This window comes from Microcebus murinus, chromosome 10, assembly GCF_040939455.1.
Source record: "Microcebus murinus isolate Inina chromosome 10, M.murinus_Inina_mat1.0, whole genome shotgun sequence".
NCBI classification, from domain to species: Eukaryota; Metazoa; Chordata; class Mammalia; order Primates; family Cheirogaleidae; genus Microcebus; species Microcebus murinus.
This window is the reverse complement of record NC_134113.1, coordinates 5,247,166-5,260,545: the sequence shown is the minus strand read 5'-3', so window position 1 is coordinate 5,260,545 and position 13,380 is coordinate 5,247,166. Positions and strand designations below refer to the sequence as shown.

Below are 13,380 nucleotides of genomic sequence, written 5' to 3'. Positions count from 1 at the left end.
ACCCTGCGACCCCCAGGAGGGAAGGGAGGATGGGGTGGCATCATTAGTTGTCACCTCCGCTCCCCCAGCTGCCCGCTGTAGCCCAGGCCAGGCCAGCGGGGTGTGCGGGGCAGCAGCGCTCTCTGCCCTCGGGCCCCTCCCCTGCCCACCTCACGTCCGCCCGCAGGGATGAGAAAGCAAAGGACGGGGAGCGCAGACGGTCTCTCTGCTCACCTGCGGGAGCCCCTTGGGGAAGGGGCTGGGGCGGGTCCCCGATGGCAGCAGGCAGGGGCCTTTCTGCTCGGCCCGCCGAGCCTTTGTCCCGAAGGTCTGGCCGCCCTGCTAGACTGAAGGACGCCCACGCGGTGCAGGCAGCGCCTGCTGTTCACATAGCAGACGACAGCTGGGTGTCCACATGACCACCGTGGGGCGGGAAGCAGGACCCCATCTTGCCGGGGCTCCTGACGTGGGTGATGGCTCCGGGCTGGTGCGGACGCCGAGCAGTGTGGAGAAATGTCGGCAGCCTCCGCCCGGCCGGCTTCTGGGGCTCCCAGGGCCCTGAGTCCCCCAAGATCCAGTCCCCGACCTTGGCTCCGGACGAGTGGCCCAGCACTGTCCTGGGCATGGCAGGGTGTTTAGTGCCCCCCGGCCTCTGCACGCTGGGTGTCAGTTGTCACAGCCCAAGCTGCCTGCAGACTCTGCCCTGTGCTCCCCGGACGATTTGTGGGGGGGACAAATTGTCCCCGGTTGACAGCCATTGCCCTGGGAGGTGGCCCAGGAGTGGGGGTGGGGTGGGGGGCGAGGGACGGGAAAGCCCGGGCCTGGGGACGTGGGTGCCCTCAGCCTGCCCGGGACACAAGCACATGCGTGTGGGTGCACACACACACACACACACACACACACAAATGGGTGTGCACAGTGACCCTGAAGGGCCCCTCCCCCGATGCTCTTCCTTTAAAAATTTTGAAACAGACCATTTGTGGAGCGGTTTCAGGTTCACAGCAAGAGGGAGAGGGAGGGGGACGGAGATGTGCCCGCCCTGCCCCCACTCGAACGGCCTCCCTGCTGGGGATGCTTGTCACAGCTGACGGACATCACCACCCCTGTCCCCAGAGTCCGCGGTTTACACCGACACTCGCCCTCAGCGTTGGGCGCTGTGGACAGAGGCGCACGCCACAGCCTGCTGCCCTGGCACGGCCCGCGGCCTCTCTGTCCCGAGTGCCCGCTCGCCCCCTGACCCCCCTCTGCCCTGGCGTCCGCTGACTCGCTGCCATACCCACAGCGTTGCCGCCCGGATGCCTCGAGGTTGGCCTCGCCCGTGCACGGCCTCTCAGCCGCTGCCCTCCCGTGGTGGCGCGCTGCTCTTTGCAGCTTGACGGCTCCTGTCTTCCCGGCACTGGGTGACACTGTTGTGTGGACACGTCCCAGCTCGTGTGGCCCTCACCTCCAGGAGGACCCGCTGTGCTGGCTGCAGGTGGGCGGCCGGGCTCCGTGGCGCCGTGGCCGAGAAGCTGGGACCTGGGCGCACCCAGCAGGGGCCCATGGGCTGTCTACACCTGTGGCCATGGGCAGTGGGGGGCCGGGGAGGGTGGAGTGAGAGAGGGTGTGGACGGGGGTTGGGGAGGCTGGGACCTGGGCGGGTCCACAAGTTCGGCCTGCGGGGACCGGGGACAGAGCTCAGCCCCTCCGACGCCGGGCCCGTGGTGGGATTCTCCGAGAGCCTGGTGGGCTGGTGCCAGGAGGGCGGTGGCGGGATGGAGAAGACGTCTGCGTCAGGTGCACTCGGGACGAAGAAGAGCCACGGAGGCTCTGGGCAGCGAGGCCTGTGGGCACAGCTGCGTCTGGAAAGGTCGAGCGGTCAGCGCATCTCTGGCCGCGTGGCAGGAGCCACCAACTAGCCAGGCCACGGGCGCGGCGGGCAGGCTCGGCCCCGCAGCCTTCCAGCCTGGGCTGCTGCGCTCGGCCGTCCTGGGAAGCCTCGGTGGCGGAGCGACTTCGGGGCTCGCCGGCCGTGAGCCCATCCTGTTGTTTCCGTGCATACAAAAGAGCACATTTCAGCAGATTTGCTGCTAAGAAGCCAACCCGCTCAGGCCGTGGTGTCGTGGGCGAGTGACCTGCGGCAGCCTTGGGGACGGCTGTCTCTTTATCCTTGGTGGCGGTCAGGTGCACCCTCCACGCTTGTTCAGTGTCCATTCTGCCTGTGTGGCCGGAGGGCCATCCTGCCTTCCGGTGCCCAGCGTGGAGCGGGTGCTCGGTAAAACTGCTGCAAAGAATATTCCGGGCCTTTCGAAGTGACACGGAGTCCTTGGGGCCGTCTGGAGCCCATCGGTTTCTTAGGGCTGCCGTAACAAAATACAGCACCAGTTTAGCGGATTAAATCAATACGAACCTATCACTTTATGATCCGGGAGGTCAGGTGTTGGCGGGGCTGCGTCCTGTCTGGAGGCTGGGGGTGTGGGGGCTCCACTCCTTGGCCCCTCCCGGAGGCCCCCAGTCCTTGGTGCGCGGCCCCTTCCTCCGCCCGCAAAGCCGCAGGCGTCTTGCAGCCTGTGTGCGTCTGTCACCGCGTCTCCTCCTCTGGGACTCCGACCCTCCCGGCTCCCTGCCACCCCCCCCCCCAGTGAGGACCCACCCGAGTGACCCTGCCGCCCCCCCCAGTGAGGACCCACCCGAGTGACCCTGCCGACCTCCCGTCTCAGGGTCCCGACTTCGTCACATCTGCAAAGTCCCTTTTGCGGCATGAAGTCACAGGTTCCCGGGATTAACACGAGGACGTCTTTTCAGGGGGCCGCTATCCAGGCTGCCTCGGGGACCATAAGGGATGCAGGGCCCCCTAGGTCCCTCGAGTCCCAGAGAGGGAGGCCCCAGTTGAAACCGTTAGTGTCCTGAAGCATTGATTGATTAATTGATTGATTCATTCATGGATTCTCCGTGGAGCCCACCGAGTGCCCGCAGAGCCCGCCCTCTGGTGCGGCATGGTGCTGGGAGCCAGGAACACGTGTGCAGCAGGCCACACGCCGCCGTCACGGAGCCCTGTGGCCGTGGCTCGGTAACACGGGTGGTGCCCACCAGATCTCAGCTGTGAGCGTGGGCCGAGCGGGGCAGCAGGGGCTCTCCACGTGCCTTCAGCCCCCAGCCCTCCTGGCCCCCTCACCGAGGCGTGGCGTCTGGGATGGACGCAGGAACACCTGTGGGCCGGGGCTGGCGAGTGCCGCGGGTGCCGCGGGTGGGAACGGAGCTGCCTGTGTGAGGGGCCGATGGCTTCACGCTCCCCCAGGAGCCGCCTGCTTTCTGGGGGGCCGTCTCCCCAGCAGGCGGAGTCTCCCCTGGAGCAGAGCCTGGTCTGTCCGTCCCGCGGCTGCAGGCGGAGACCGGCCGCTAGAGGGCGCCGCCCCTCCGGCCTTTTCGCGTCCTCCCGGTCGAGGGTGTCCACGGCAGGTGCACGGCACAGCCCGGCCCGCTTTTTCTAGTGACTTAGCGGTTTAGTCTTCTTGTTTTCTCAGCCAGAGCACACGTTGGACCCCCCTGGGCACGCCGGCACGCCAAGGATCAGATTAACATGAGTTTGACAACTCGGGACCGGCCGGACGTGCGTCTCAGGCTTGCTATTCCCATTGCCCTCTGCTTTCTGTCTGTGAAGCACGCTGCTCTAAAGGTGCGTTAGTCAGTCCCACCTGCTCGTCCGCCCGCTGCTGGACTTGATTGGCGGATGTCGTTGCCGCCCGCCCTGCGGCCACAGCGAGCCGCTTGCCAGCAGGCGCTGGGCTTGGAGGGGCGGCCACGGTGACACACCCCGGGGGAGGCGGTGGGGTCGCTTTTCTGATAATTGTTTCTCTTGGGTCTCCCGCCCGCTCCACTTTCTGCTGCTTCTGGGTTCTTCTTCCCTTTGTTATTAGCTAAAGACAGATCTTCACGGCCCGTCGTTAAAGTGCTTTGGAGCATTCACTAAAAGCCGGCGTGATTGATCGGTAGAAATGCAACACAGGCCCCCTCCAAAAACCAGGGAAGCGGCGCGCTCACAGCAGGGGACTCGCCCGGGGTCAGGACGCAGGGACGGCCGGCTCTGGAGCGAAGTGGGAAGAGGGAGACGGGGGGCGAACAGGGTGACCTTTTGGGGGCGGCGGGGCTGGCTGCCGGCATGTGTGTACAGCTGCTCATCGAGGTCTGGTAGTCGGGCAGGGTGGGCCCTGAGGATGGCGCCCCGGAGCCCACCGCCAGGCTCCCTGGAGAGCGGCGCCTTGCCAGCCAGCAGGTCCGTTTGCCTGGGCTGCCCTGCCGTCCTCCCCTCTGGCATGTGGCCGCGTTTCAGTTCCGCCCCGCGTGCCCTGAGGGCCGCCTCCCAGCCCCCCGAGGGCCCTGTGGTTTCCTGCCCCCGAGTGGCCGTCAGTGCCATTCCCTGGTCGCTGTGACCCTGCTCGCTGCCGTGGGCTTTAGGGGCCCTTCTCGCCTTCCATGGTGAGTTGGTGCTGCCTCCCCGAGTTTACGCAGAGGAGGGGTCCTGCTGTCACTCAGCCTCGCCAGCGTCCGTTGTAGATGCAGGGACCCCGCAGAGTCCTTGGTGGTGACTCCCAAGCCTCGGGTTCGGGGCTCCGAGGTCCTGCCTGGTCTGTGGGGAGGTGGATGTTTCCACGTCCGGATTCCCCGACGGTTACTGACCTCGGGGCCCACGGGCCCCTGGGCCGGCCGGACAGCTGCTCAATGAGGCCGCTGCACGCCGGGCACTGGCAGGTGGCTGAGGCTTGCGGGGCTCGGGTCCGATTTGTGTCCACGTAGGCGAGACCTCGTTGAGCAGATGACCCTGACCTGTGCTGGCCTGGCCCCTGAGCCCTGGCACAGTGCTCGAGGCCGGGAGGGGCGGCGGGGAGGGGCCCCCATTCCTGCTCGGCCGCTCGGCCGCATGCCACTGTAGGAAGTTCGCCGTCATGACAGCCTCGTGACCAGCGCGGGTCCCCACCCCTCTGGGGGAAGAGACTAGAAGATTAAGGAGTGGAAACGTGGCCATTCTGCGAGGACCCTCCAGAGCCTCCGATCGGCCAGGGGGTTGGAGGAGGCAAGGTGGTTTCTGGAGAGGGGCGTCGGCCGTGGGCTCTGAAGGCGCGGCGTGTTGGGGCCCCCCGTGTAAGCAAAGGCGAGGTGGCCCCCACCGGGGGGAGCAGGAGGAGGCGCTGGAAAGGCCCGCTGGGCTGGGCGGCAGACCTCGTGGTGCCTGGGGAGGGTCTGGAGTTTGTTTTGGAGGCAGAGGAGGGCTGGGGTCATCTGAGCCGAGGAGTGACCTGGTGGGCCCGTGTGCTGGGGACAATGTCTGGAGACGCCGTGGGATGGGGCAGTAGGGGGTGGGGGGATGGCGGGGAGCCCCGAGGCCCAGCAGAAGGTCGTGTGGCCGCCCGAGGTCTGGCCACTGTGGCTGGCCCCCGAGGACTCCACCTGGTGCCTGCAGAGTGGTGCACTAAAGAGGCCGACCCACTGGGCTTTCAGTCTGAAAATCCGACCCGGTCGTCGCTGATCTCCAAAGGATCCTTTTATCTCCTCTAGAAACGAGGGGCCTGCCGCCAGCCCCTCCCGCACGCTGGTCTCCGCGGGCCCGGGTGGGCGATATGCAAACCTGACATTTCAGCACACACCTGGACGTCTTTCTGTTCTCCTTCCCAGAGACAATTCGTTTTTCTGTGGTTCTAACATCTTTCTGATCACCCCGGGGACAGAGGGGAAGAAAAGGCCGCGTTTCCGGGCCGAGGGAATGGTCTATTTAACACTGGCTTCTGAGCTGCAGCCTTTTATTTTATATATATATATTTATACTTAGGCAACTTTCGGTGTTCAGGAGACCTAGTTTCCCCGAGACAGATGGCTCCTTTCCACCGCGGTGGGCTGCATTTCGGATGCCTGCGGCAGGTGGCCTGCCGGAACACGCACCCCAGGAAGTGAGGCTTGGGACCGCCGCGGCAGCGGGCCCCTAATTGCAGAGCGGAATCCGCCCTCCCAGGCCCTCACCCTCTGCACGGCCACAGCGCAGTAATTGGGTTCCCGGTGACCCACGACTGCCAGGCTAATGCAAGCCTTAATGGAAACCCTCTTTTTCCACCCAATTAAGTGGCTGGAGGTGGAATGTTGGGCATGAACAGTCTGTTTCTGATTTCCCTTGCTTGGCTTCCCTGCTTAGCTCCATTCTGCCTGAGTAAGTGCGCCGCGTTCATCTGTCCGTCCCGCCCGTAGATGTTTATCGAGTGGCTGTCGCGCAGCCGGCTCTGCTCTGCGCAGGACCCGAGGCCGCGGCCGTGGCTAGGACCTGGCCCCTGTGCACTCCGTGTCGGGGCCAGGGAGGCAGGCAGGCACGCCCTGCAGTCATGTGGCTGGGGAATGGGGGTTTGTCATATGTGTGGGGACCCAGAGGAGGGTCCCTCTCTCCACCTGGGTGGGAGGGGGTGTAGACAGGATGCTTTCCAGATGAGTCCGGGGCGGGGGATGGAGTTGGGTGATGGAAAGTGAAGGGCATTTCGGATGTGGGGGCGGCTGGGGCAGAGGTGTGGCGCCGTGACCCACACGTGTGGTCTGCGATGGCCCCGTTGGCAGGTGCGTGCAGGAGCATGGGAGCTGCAGCCGGACCGATGAGAGGAGGGGGGTCCGCGCATTAAGAGTCTGTAGGCCCCACCATGAAGGGTTTGGGTTTCATCCTGGAGCTGGTGGGGGCCATGGGGTGCACCACACCAGGGAGCGACGTGGCGAGCTTTGTGTTTCGGAAGACGAGACTTTGTCAGTTTGCAAATGACAGAAAATCCAACTCGCAGTGGCTTGAGAACCAAATGGAACTCATTGGTGCTTTTGACTGAAGGGTCCAGGGGTGGCTGGCCTCAGGTAAGGCTCGATCCAGCACACAGATAGTGTCGCTAGATTCTGTTCCATTTCTCAGCTCTTTTGACCTGGCGCCTTCACTTCTAGGTTCTGTGTGGGGGTAAGATGATTAGACGGCTTCAGCCTGCGTCCTTTCTGGGTCAAGGCCAGTGGGAAAGAGCGCCTGCCTCATCTTCTACTCCTGGTAACGGCTCAGTGCGGCTCGTTAGCTCTAACTGGGCCGTGCCCATCCCTGACTGTGTTCCTAGGTGTGTTCTGGGATGCCTGCTCTGTCCCCTGGGGCCTGAGAGTGGTGGCAGGAGGGGCTGGCTCTCCCAGGGGAAAGCCGAGTCTTGTTTGGCAAAGAAGCTGCAAAAGCAGGGAGGCTGGGTTGGGGGGGAAGAGGCCTGGAGTGAACCGGTAGGGCCAAGGTGGCGGTCCTAGTGAGAGAGCCCCCAGGCCACCCCAAGGGCAGGACATGAGCTGCCTCTGCCCAGGGTGGTCCTAGGTCCAGCATCTTGGTTCCTCCCTCTGTGTTCTTGGCAGCGACGCCTGGGCTGGGGCCTTTGCTTTTACGCGTGGCCCCAGAGTCAGGTTGTTCCTTTGCACAGGTGAGGCTGTGCCGTGGGCGCCCCTCCTCACGTTCCTCCCTCCCTCTGGGTAGCTCGCTCTGTCCCCCGCGGCTGACAGTGCTTCCAGCAGAGTCCTCAGGCTGCTTCAGGGTCCCAGAGCCATCTCTGTGGTTGAGCCAACTTTGTACCCTACGCTGTGGAGTTGGATGCCACTCCTTTGGGCCCCCACCAGACCCTGCACATACCCTCGCCAGGGCATCCGTTCATTTTCTGTTCTTCCAGCTTTATTTTTATGTCACAAGGAGCGTGTGAACACAGTCTGGTAGCAGAGCCTCCCTCTGTCTCCCCTCTGTTTCAGCCCTTCCAGAGGTAATGCTGTTCTTGTCACCCTGGAGCATGCCCTTTCACTCCTTTTTCTGTGAGTTTAGATGACAGACACGTAGAAATACACAATGTTGAATTTTCTGGTTGTATTTTTTATACGAATATCATGCTGTGTTTTCTTTTTGAGATGGGGTCTCGCTCTGTCACCCAGGCTGAAGTACAGTGGCGTCGTCATCGCTCACAGCAGCCTCAAACTCCTGGGCTCAAGGTGTCCTCCCGCCTCAGCCTCCAGGGTAGCTGGGACGACAGGTGTGCTCCACTGCACCCAGCTCATGCTGTATGGCTTTCCAGCCTGCTTTTTAAAAAAACCTCTGCACCGTGATCCGTATTGCACTTAATTGTGCATTGAAGCCACACGAGGCTTCTCTGTGCGGGCGCTAGGTTGGCTGCTGGGTGGGAGTGCCGGGACAGACCCCTCCTCTTCGGCTGCCTGCAGACTCCCTGCAGCGCGGGGGCAGGGCCTGCCCAGCCACGTGCACAGCCCTGTGGCACCCCGCCACGGGCTTTGCCAGAGCACCAGGCGGTGATGCCCAAGGCTCGCCGCGACCTCGGTAGGACAGGCCTTTAGCTATGAGCTCTCCATGGGAGTCAGCACCGCCCGTTGACCTCCTCTGGATTTTACCTTATCGAAGTGCTCACACGTTTATTTTAGCCGCCGAACTTATCTCATTTTGGGAAACGGGGTTGGGGGGGGCCTCGTGCCCCAGCAGAGCAAACCCCATGAATCAGGCGTTCGAGCTGGGCGATCCTTCTGGCTTGGGCAGCAGTTGCGGGCTCCCGTGGTGCCCTGGCCCTGCCCGCTCAGCTCAGAAACTCGCCCTCCCTCCGCGCGGGACTCGCGTGCGTTCTCCGGTGTGAGCACGCCGAGCTCCTCGTGGGGGGCCGGCTCCTGCGTGAGGAGGCCGAGACCCGGTCCTCGGGGACAGCGGAACAGCTCTGCCACTCCAGGGGTCAGAGGCTCTTTGTTCCAGGTTCTGCGCCACGGCTGGCTGAAAGTCGCTTCGTTCTTCCCCGTGGCCGGGCAGAGGGAGCGGCTGCCGTGCGCGGCGCGGTCAGCCTCCGCCGGGCCTCACCCCGGGCGGGACGCCGGCCTCCGTCCGCTTCGCGGTCTCCAGAGACCTGGGGACGGAACGTGGAGTCCGTGACCCCTGGGGAGGGCCGGGCCTCGCGTTTCCAGGCCGCTGCGCGGGCGCCGCGCCGAGATAGCACAGCCCCGCGCCGAGGTCCGGAGGGCCTCCTGCTCCCCTCGCCTTGGACGCCGGGTGGGGGGGACTGTCCCGCGGCGTGTCCCCGGCGGGTCGAGGCCCGAGCTGTGTTTATTCTTATTTAGACCTTACGTCCGTCCTATTTTAACTCCACTGAGCGGTGAGATCTTCACACGAAGTGCGTGCAGCCGGGTTTATTTTTGGAAGAACTGCTCTGTTAAGACCTTCATGGCTGATGAATTTAATTATTCCGAAAAATTGCAGCTTCTGCGAAGAAAACCGCCCCCCTGGGCGCAGGCGGAAGTGGGAACATTCGCGGAAAGCTCCCCTTTCCCGGCAGAGGTGTCGGGGGCTCCGGCTGGTGGTGGGGTTGGGGGACCTGCGCTTCCTTCCCCACCTCGTCCCTCCCGGCGGCTCTGGAGCCCGCTCGGGTTCTGCGAGGAGGGTGGGCTGTCGCTGGGAGTGGACAGGGCTTGACAGGGGCCGGTGAAGTGCCCCAAATGCGGGCAGCTTTCCTGCTGTTCCCAGGTTCTCCTTTTAGACGAGCAAAGGCCGTTTTGTTGGCTTTTCTCTTTGATCCTGGTTCAGACGAGGCCTCTGGAGTGTCTCCCCCCTCCCGGTCTTCTGTTCTCTGTGGACCCAGGAAGTGCACACATGGAGCAGAGAGTCCCCACAGGCGGCAGAGGGTCTCTGCTGGGCTGAAATGGAACTTGCAGGAATGTCAGAAACGGAGCCCACATCATCCCGGCCGCCCGGGGCCCCGGTCTCCCTGAGGCCCCTGTGTCCTCCCCAGGCCACCTGCAGGCCAGCCCCCACCCGCAAGCCGCCCGCGCCCCGTCTTTGCAGGGGCTGCGTCACGGTCCCCCGCCCCGCCCCGGTCCCCCTCGTGGAGCCAGAAACCGACGAGCCTTTGTGTGTGCAGAGCAATCCTTTCCCTTAAGCTAACCTCGTACCTGAAACCAGCCTGCTCTCAAAGCTGTTTTCCTAGCGATGGCAAAAGGAAAAAAAGCTGTCTCAAAATCCTTTTTTTGGAAAGAACATGGATATAAAAAATTAAGCAAATACATAAATGAAACCCTCCAAAGAAAAAAGATTAAAAAAAAAAAATCAAAGATGGAGCCTTTGTGTTTGGCCCGAGGAATAAATGGCAGGCTTTTTATGAGATACTTTTAGTGTTCAATTCTCTGTCCTCCTTTTTATGTTTTTGCAATGCTGAATCAGAGTGGTGGCTCTTTGTTTTTTTCTTTTAAGCCTTGCCCAGTCTTTGGGTGGAGTACGGGAGCGAGAGTGGGCTTTGGAATCACGTGTTCAAGTTGGCCTTCACCCAGGGACCCAGTGGGGGCTGTCCCGAGTGCTCAGCTCATGGAAACCCTGGGCCCCTCCAAGGTGCGTCGGGCCCCATTTCACAGGTGGAAACACGCAGGTGGCTCGTCAGTGGCCCAGTTGGGATTCGGAACCCAGGTTCTAAGCCCTTCCTTGTGCTGTCCCTCAATTATAAAGACCTACTATGTGCAGCAGCTGAGTTATCGCTATTTTGGGGGCAGGTCTAGGAAAGAGAAAGTTACAGGGCTGAGTGACTCGAGCTGGGTAGAGGGAATCCTGGACTGGGAGGGGAGTGCCCAGGAGGGCTTCCTGGAGGAGGTGGCCAGTAAGCTGAGGCTTCGAGATGGGTAGGATTTAGCAGGGTGCGGTGAGGCATGCAAGATCAGGTGGGACTGGGTTTAGTCCCTACCCCGGAGCTCACTGGCGTTGTCGTCAGGTGACTTTACTCTAAACAGAGCTGGCTCCCGCTGGGCCCAGCCACTCCCGCATAGACTTGTTAGGAGAATAGATGAATGGACGGCATGGGAGGAGCCGTGCACATAGTACGTGGTCAGGAAACGTTAGCGACCCTCTCCCCCTCTCCCTCTGACAGCCAGGGTATGGGTTGTACAGTCTGAGTCTGCAAGCCGGCGACCCCTGGCTGGCCCACAGAACATGAATTATCTGCTCACATTTATAAACGGGGAGATTCCAACACAACCTCGTGTTTCCAGCTCCGCTTGCAACCTCGGAGGATCTGGCCCGTGTGGCCGGCGCTTCCAGAACACTGCCGTCTTGGGCTGAGCGAGGCGTGGCGTCCCCAGAGACCGAGTGGCGGGGGTGCTCGTCCCCGCAGGCGCCCTCCCTGTCTCTGTCTCCTCGCTTGGCCCCTGAGCTGCCCCTGGCCACGGGGCGCGGCGGGGGCGGGTTGGCTGCGACTCCCTCGTGGCTGGCCGCTGGGTTCTGCGTGGACGAAGGCGTTCGTCTCGGAACCACGCCGACACTTAGGAGAACAAGCGAGAGGCGGTCCCTTCCCCTTAATCACCGATCTCACGGGATCGAGCCCCAGCCCCCGCACGCTCACGCCCCGCGCACGCCGCCTCCGCCCGGGAACACAAGCCAGGCCGGCGGTCCCGCTCCGTGACTCAAGGCAGCCGGCGTTCCGCGTCTTTGAAGCGTTTGTCTTTCTGGCAAGTGGACCAGCACTTTAAAAACCAAAACATTCCTGGGATCAACAGAAAGCCTCGAAACTGGCACGGTGAGGTCCTCCGGGAGGGAAAAGCTGCAGGCGCCAGAGGAGCCCCCCCTTCCGGACGTCAGACGGCCCTCGGGAGACGGCGATCAGGTTTAGACTGGAGGCCCAGAGGGCACCTCGTGGACTTTGGCGCCGTTTAGTGTCAGCGGCCACCAGGCCAGGCTTTGGGAGCTGCTGGCTCTGATCTGCCACTTGTGTGCTTTGCACAGGGTCCCAGAGGCCCTTTTCCCGATTCTTGCCGTCTTTCAAGGCCGGCTCGGTTGCTGCCTCCTCCAGGCAGCCTTCCATGCTTCTCCCTGGAACGGGGGACCTCACCCTCCTCTCGGTCACTCGTCCCTTGCTTTGTTCCTCTCTTGGAGCCCATTGCAGAGCTGGCCTCACGCTCACAGGGCACACATTCTGGGCCACCCGGGCACCCAGCAGTCTCCCGTGTTCCTCCGAACCCCTGTGAGGTGGTTGCTGCTGCCATGCTCATGTCACAGATGGGGAAACTGAGCCTCAGTGAGGTGAAGGGACTTGCTGAAAGCCACACGCCAGCAAGTGGCAGAGTGAGATTTGGACCACGGCTCTGTGGCCACAGGCCAGTGCACGTCCTGCCGGCCGAGGGGTCTGCGCCCCTCCTCCTGGACCCTGGGTCTCTGCGTCGCTCAGGGCACCGTGCACAGCAGGCTCCTCCGGAATTTGCTGCTGCACGGGAGCCTGGGCGGCTCTCGTGAGTGTCTCCCATTTATTAAGGTTGTAAAATCCCTGGCCCTGTTTAGTGTCATCTTTGATGTTCAAGGGTGGCGTGGAAACGTCTCTGTTTTTATGTGACCCAATTTCTGGGCTTTGAAAATGCCGTTCCTTCCCTCCTCCCTCTCTGTGCATTTGAAATCAGGCGAGCAGGGCTGCCTCCAAGCTTTTCCCCGTCTGCCCGGCCCCCCGCTCCCCCCACAGCCCTGGCTCTGACGTCCAGGTCCGTCCAGGACGCCGGTGATGGGACACATCTCAGGTCTTTCTGAGAAGAGTCACAGGCTCGTCGTGATGACTCACCTGCGTGGCTCACCTGTGCCGCGAAGCTCACCTGTACACCTGCCTACAGGAAGCCTGGGCCTTTTGTTCTTCCTTGGCTGTCAGCACGACCATTGCAGGTGGCCACGGAAGGGACCTCCCTGGGCCTCTTCTGTCCTCTGCACCTGCAGGACGTGGCCCTCCGGGGGAGGGGATGGCGGCCCCACCTTCTCAGGCCCCGTTGCCCAGGTCCAAGCTTGGCCTTAGCAGCCTTGGCCAGATCTAGAAGCATCTGGAAGCCTCCGGAACCTTCCATGTCTTAGTCATGTGTTGCAAAGAGCAGTGAAAACAGCCTGGCAGAGCTCGGCTGGCGTTGGGAAGTATTTGGTGAGGGGGAAGAGTTGCGGAATGTATTCTTGGTTCAGAGCATTTTCCCTCGGGCTCTTTCTGGGCAACAAGCCTTTTAGGAATGTTTGTTAAATGCTGAAAAAACGGGAGTTTATTCCTCTCCACTTCCACAGCCAACATGTGAGGCTGTCTGTGCTAACCTGGGTTTTCTGTCTTTTTGCTCCACAGTGAGTGACCTGCAGGAAGAAGGCAAGAATGCCATCAACTCGCCGATGTCCCCTGCCTTGGTGGACGTTCGCCCTGAAGACACCCAGCTAGGTAACGCCGGTCCCCCCCTCCCCAGTCTCCCCGCCTCCGTGGCCACGAGACGGTCGAGCTTCCGTGGCTGGAGATGGGTCTCGGCGAGGCTGACGAGGAGCCCGAGAGTTCTGGCCTCCTGACCCCATGCTGGTGGCTTCGAGGGCCTGGTCCTTAGCTGCAGGTCACGTTTAGGAAAGTCCGTAGGGAAAAGCACCTT

General features: G+C 62.5%; 1 protein-coding gene across 2 annotated transcripts in view; it reads left to right on the top strand.

The window, feature by feature from the left end:
* Nucleotides 1-13,380, top strand: part of PARVB (parvin beta) — a 90,455-nt gene that overhangs the window by 31,374 nt on the left and 45,701 nt on the right. For both annotated transcript variants that reach the window (XM_012757645.3, XM_020287818.2), the window contains exon 2: nt 13,092-13,181. In XM_012757645.3, coding sequence (XP_012613099.3) covers nt 13,092-13,181 — 90 coding nt within the window. The remainder of the gene's footprint in view (nt 1-13,091; nt 13,182-13,380) is intronic.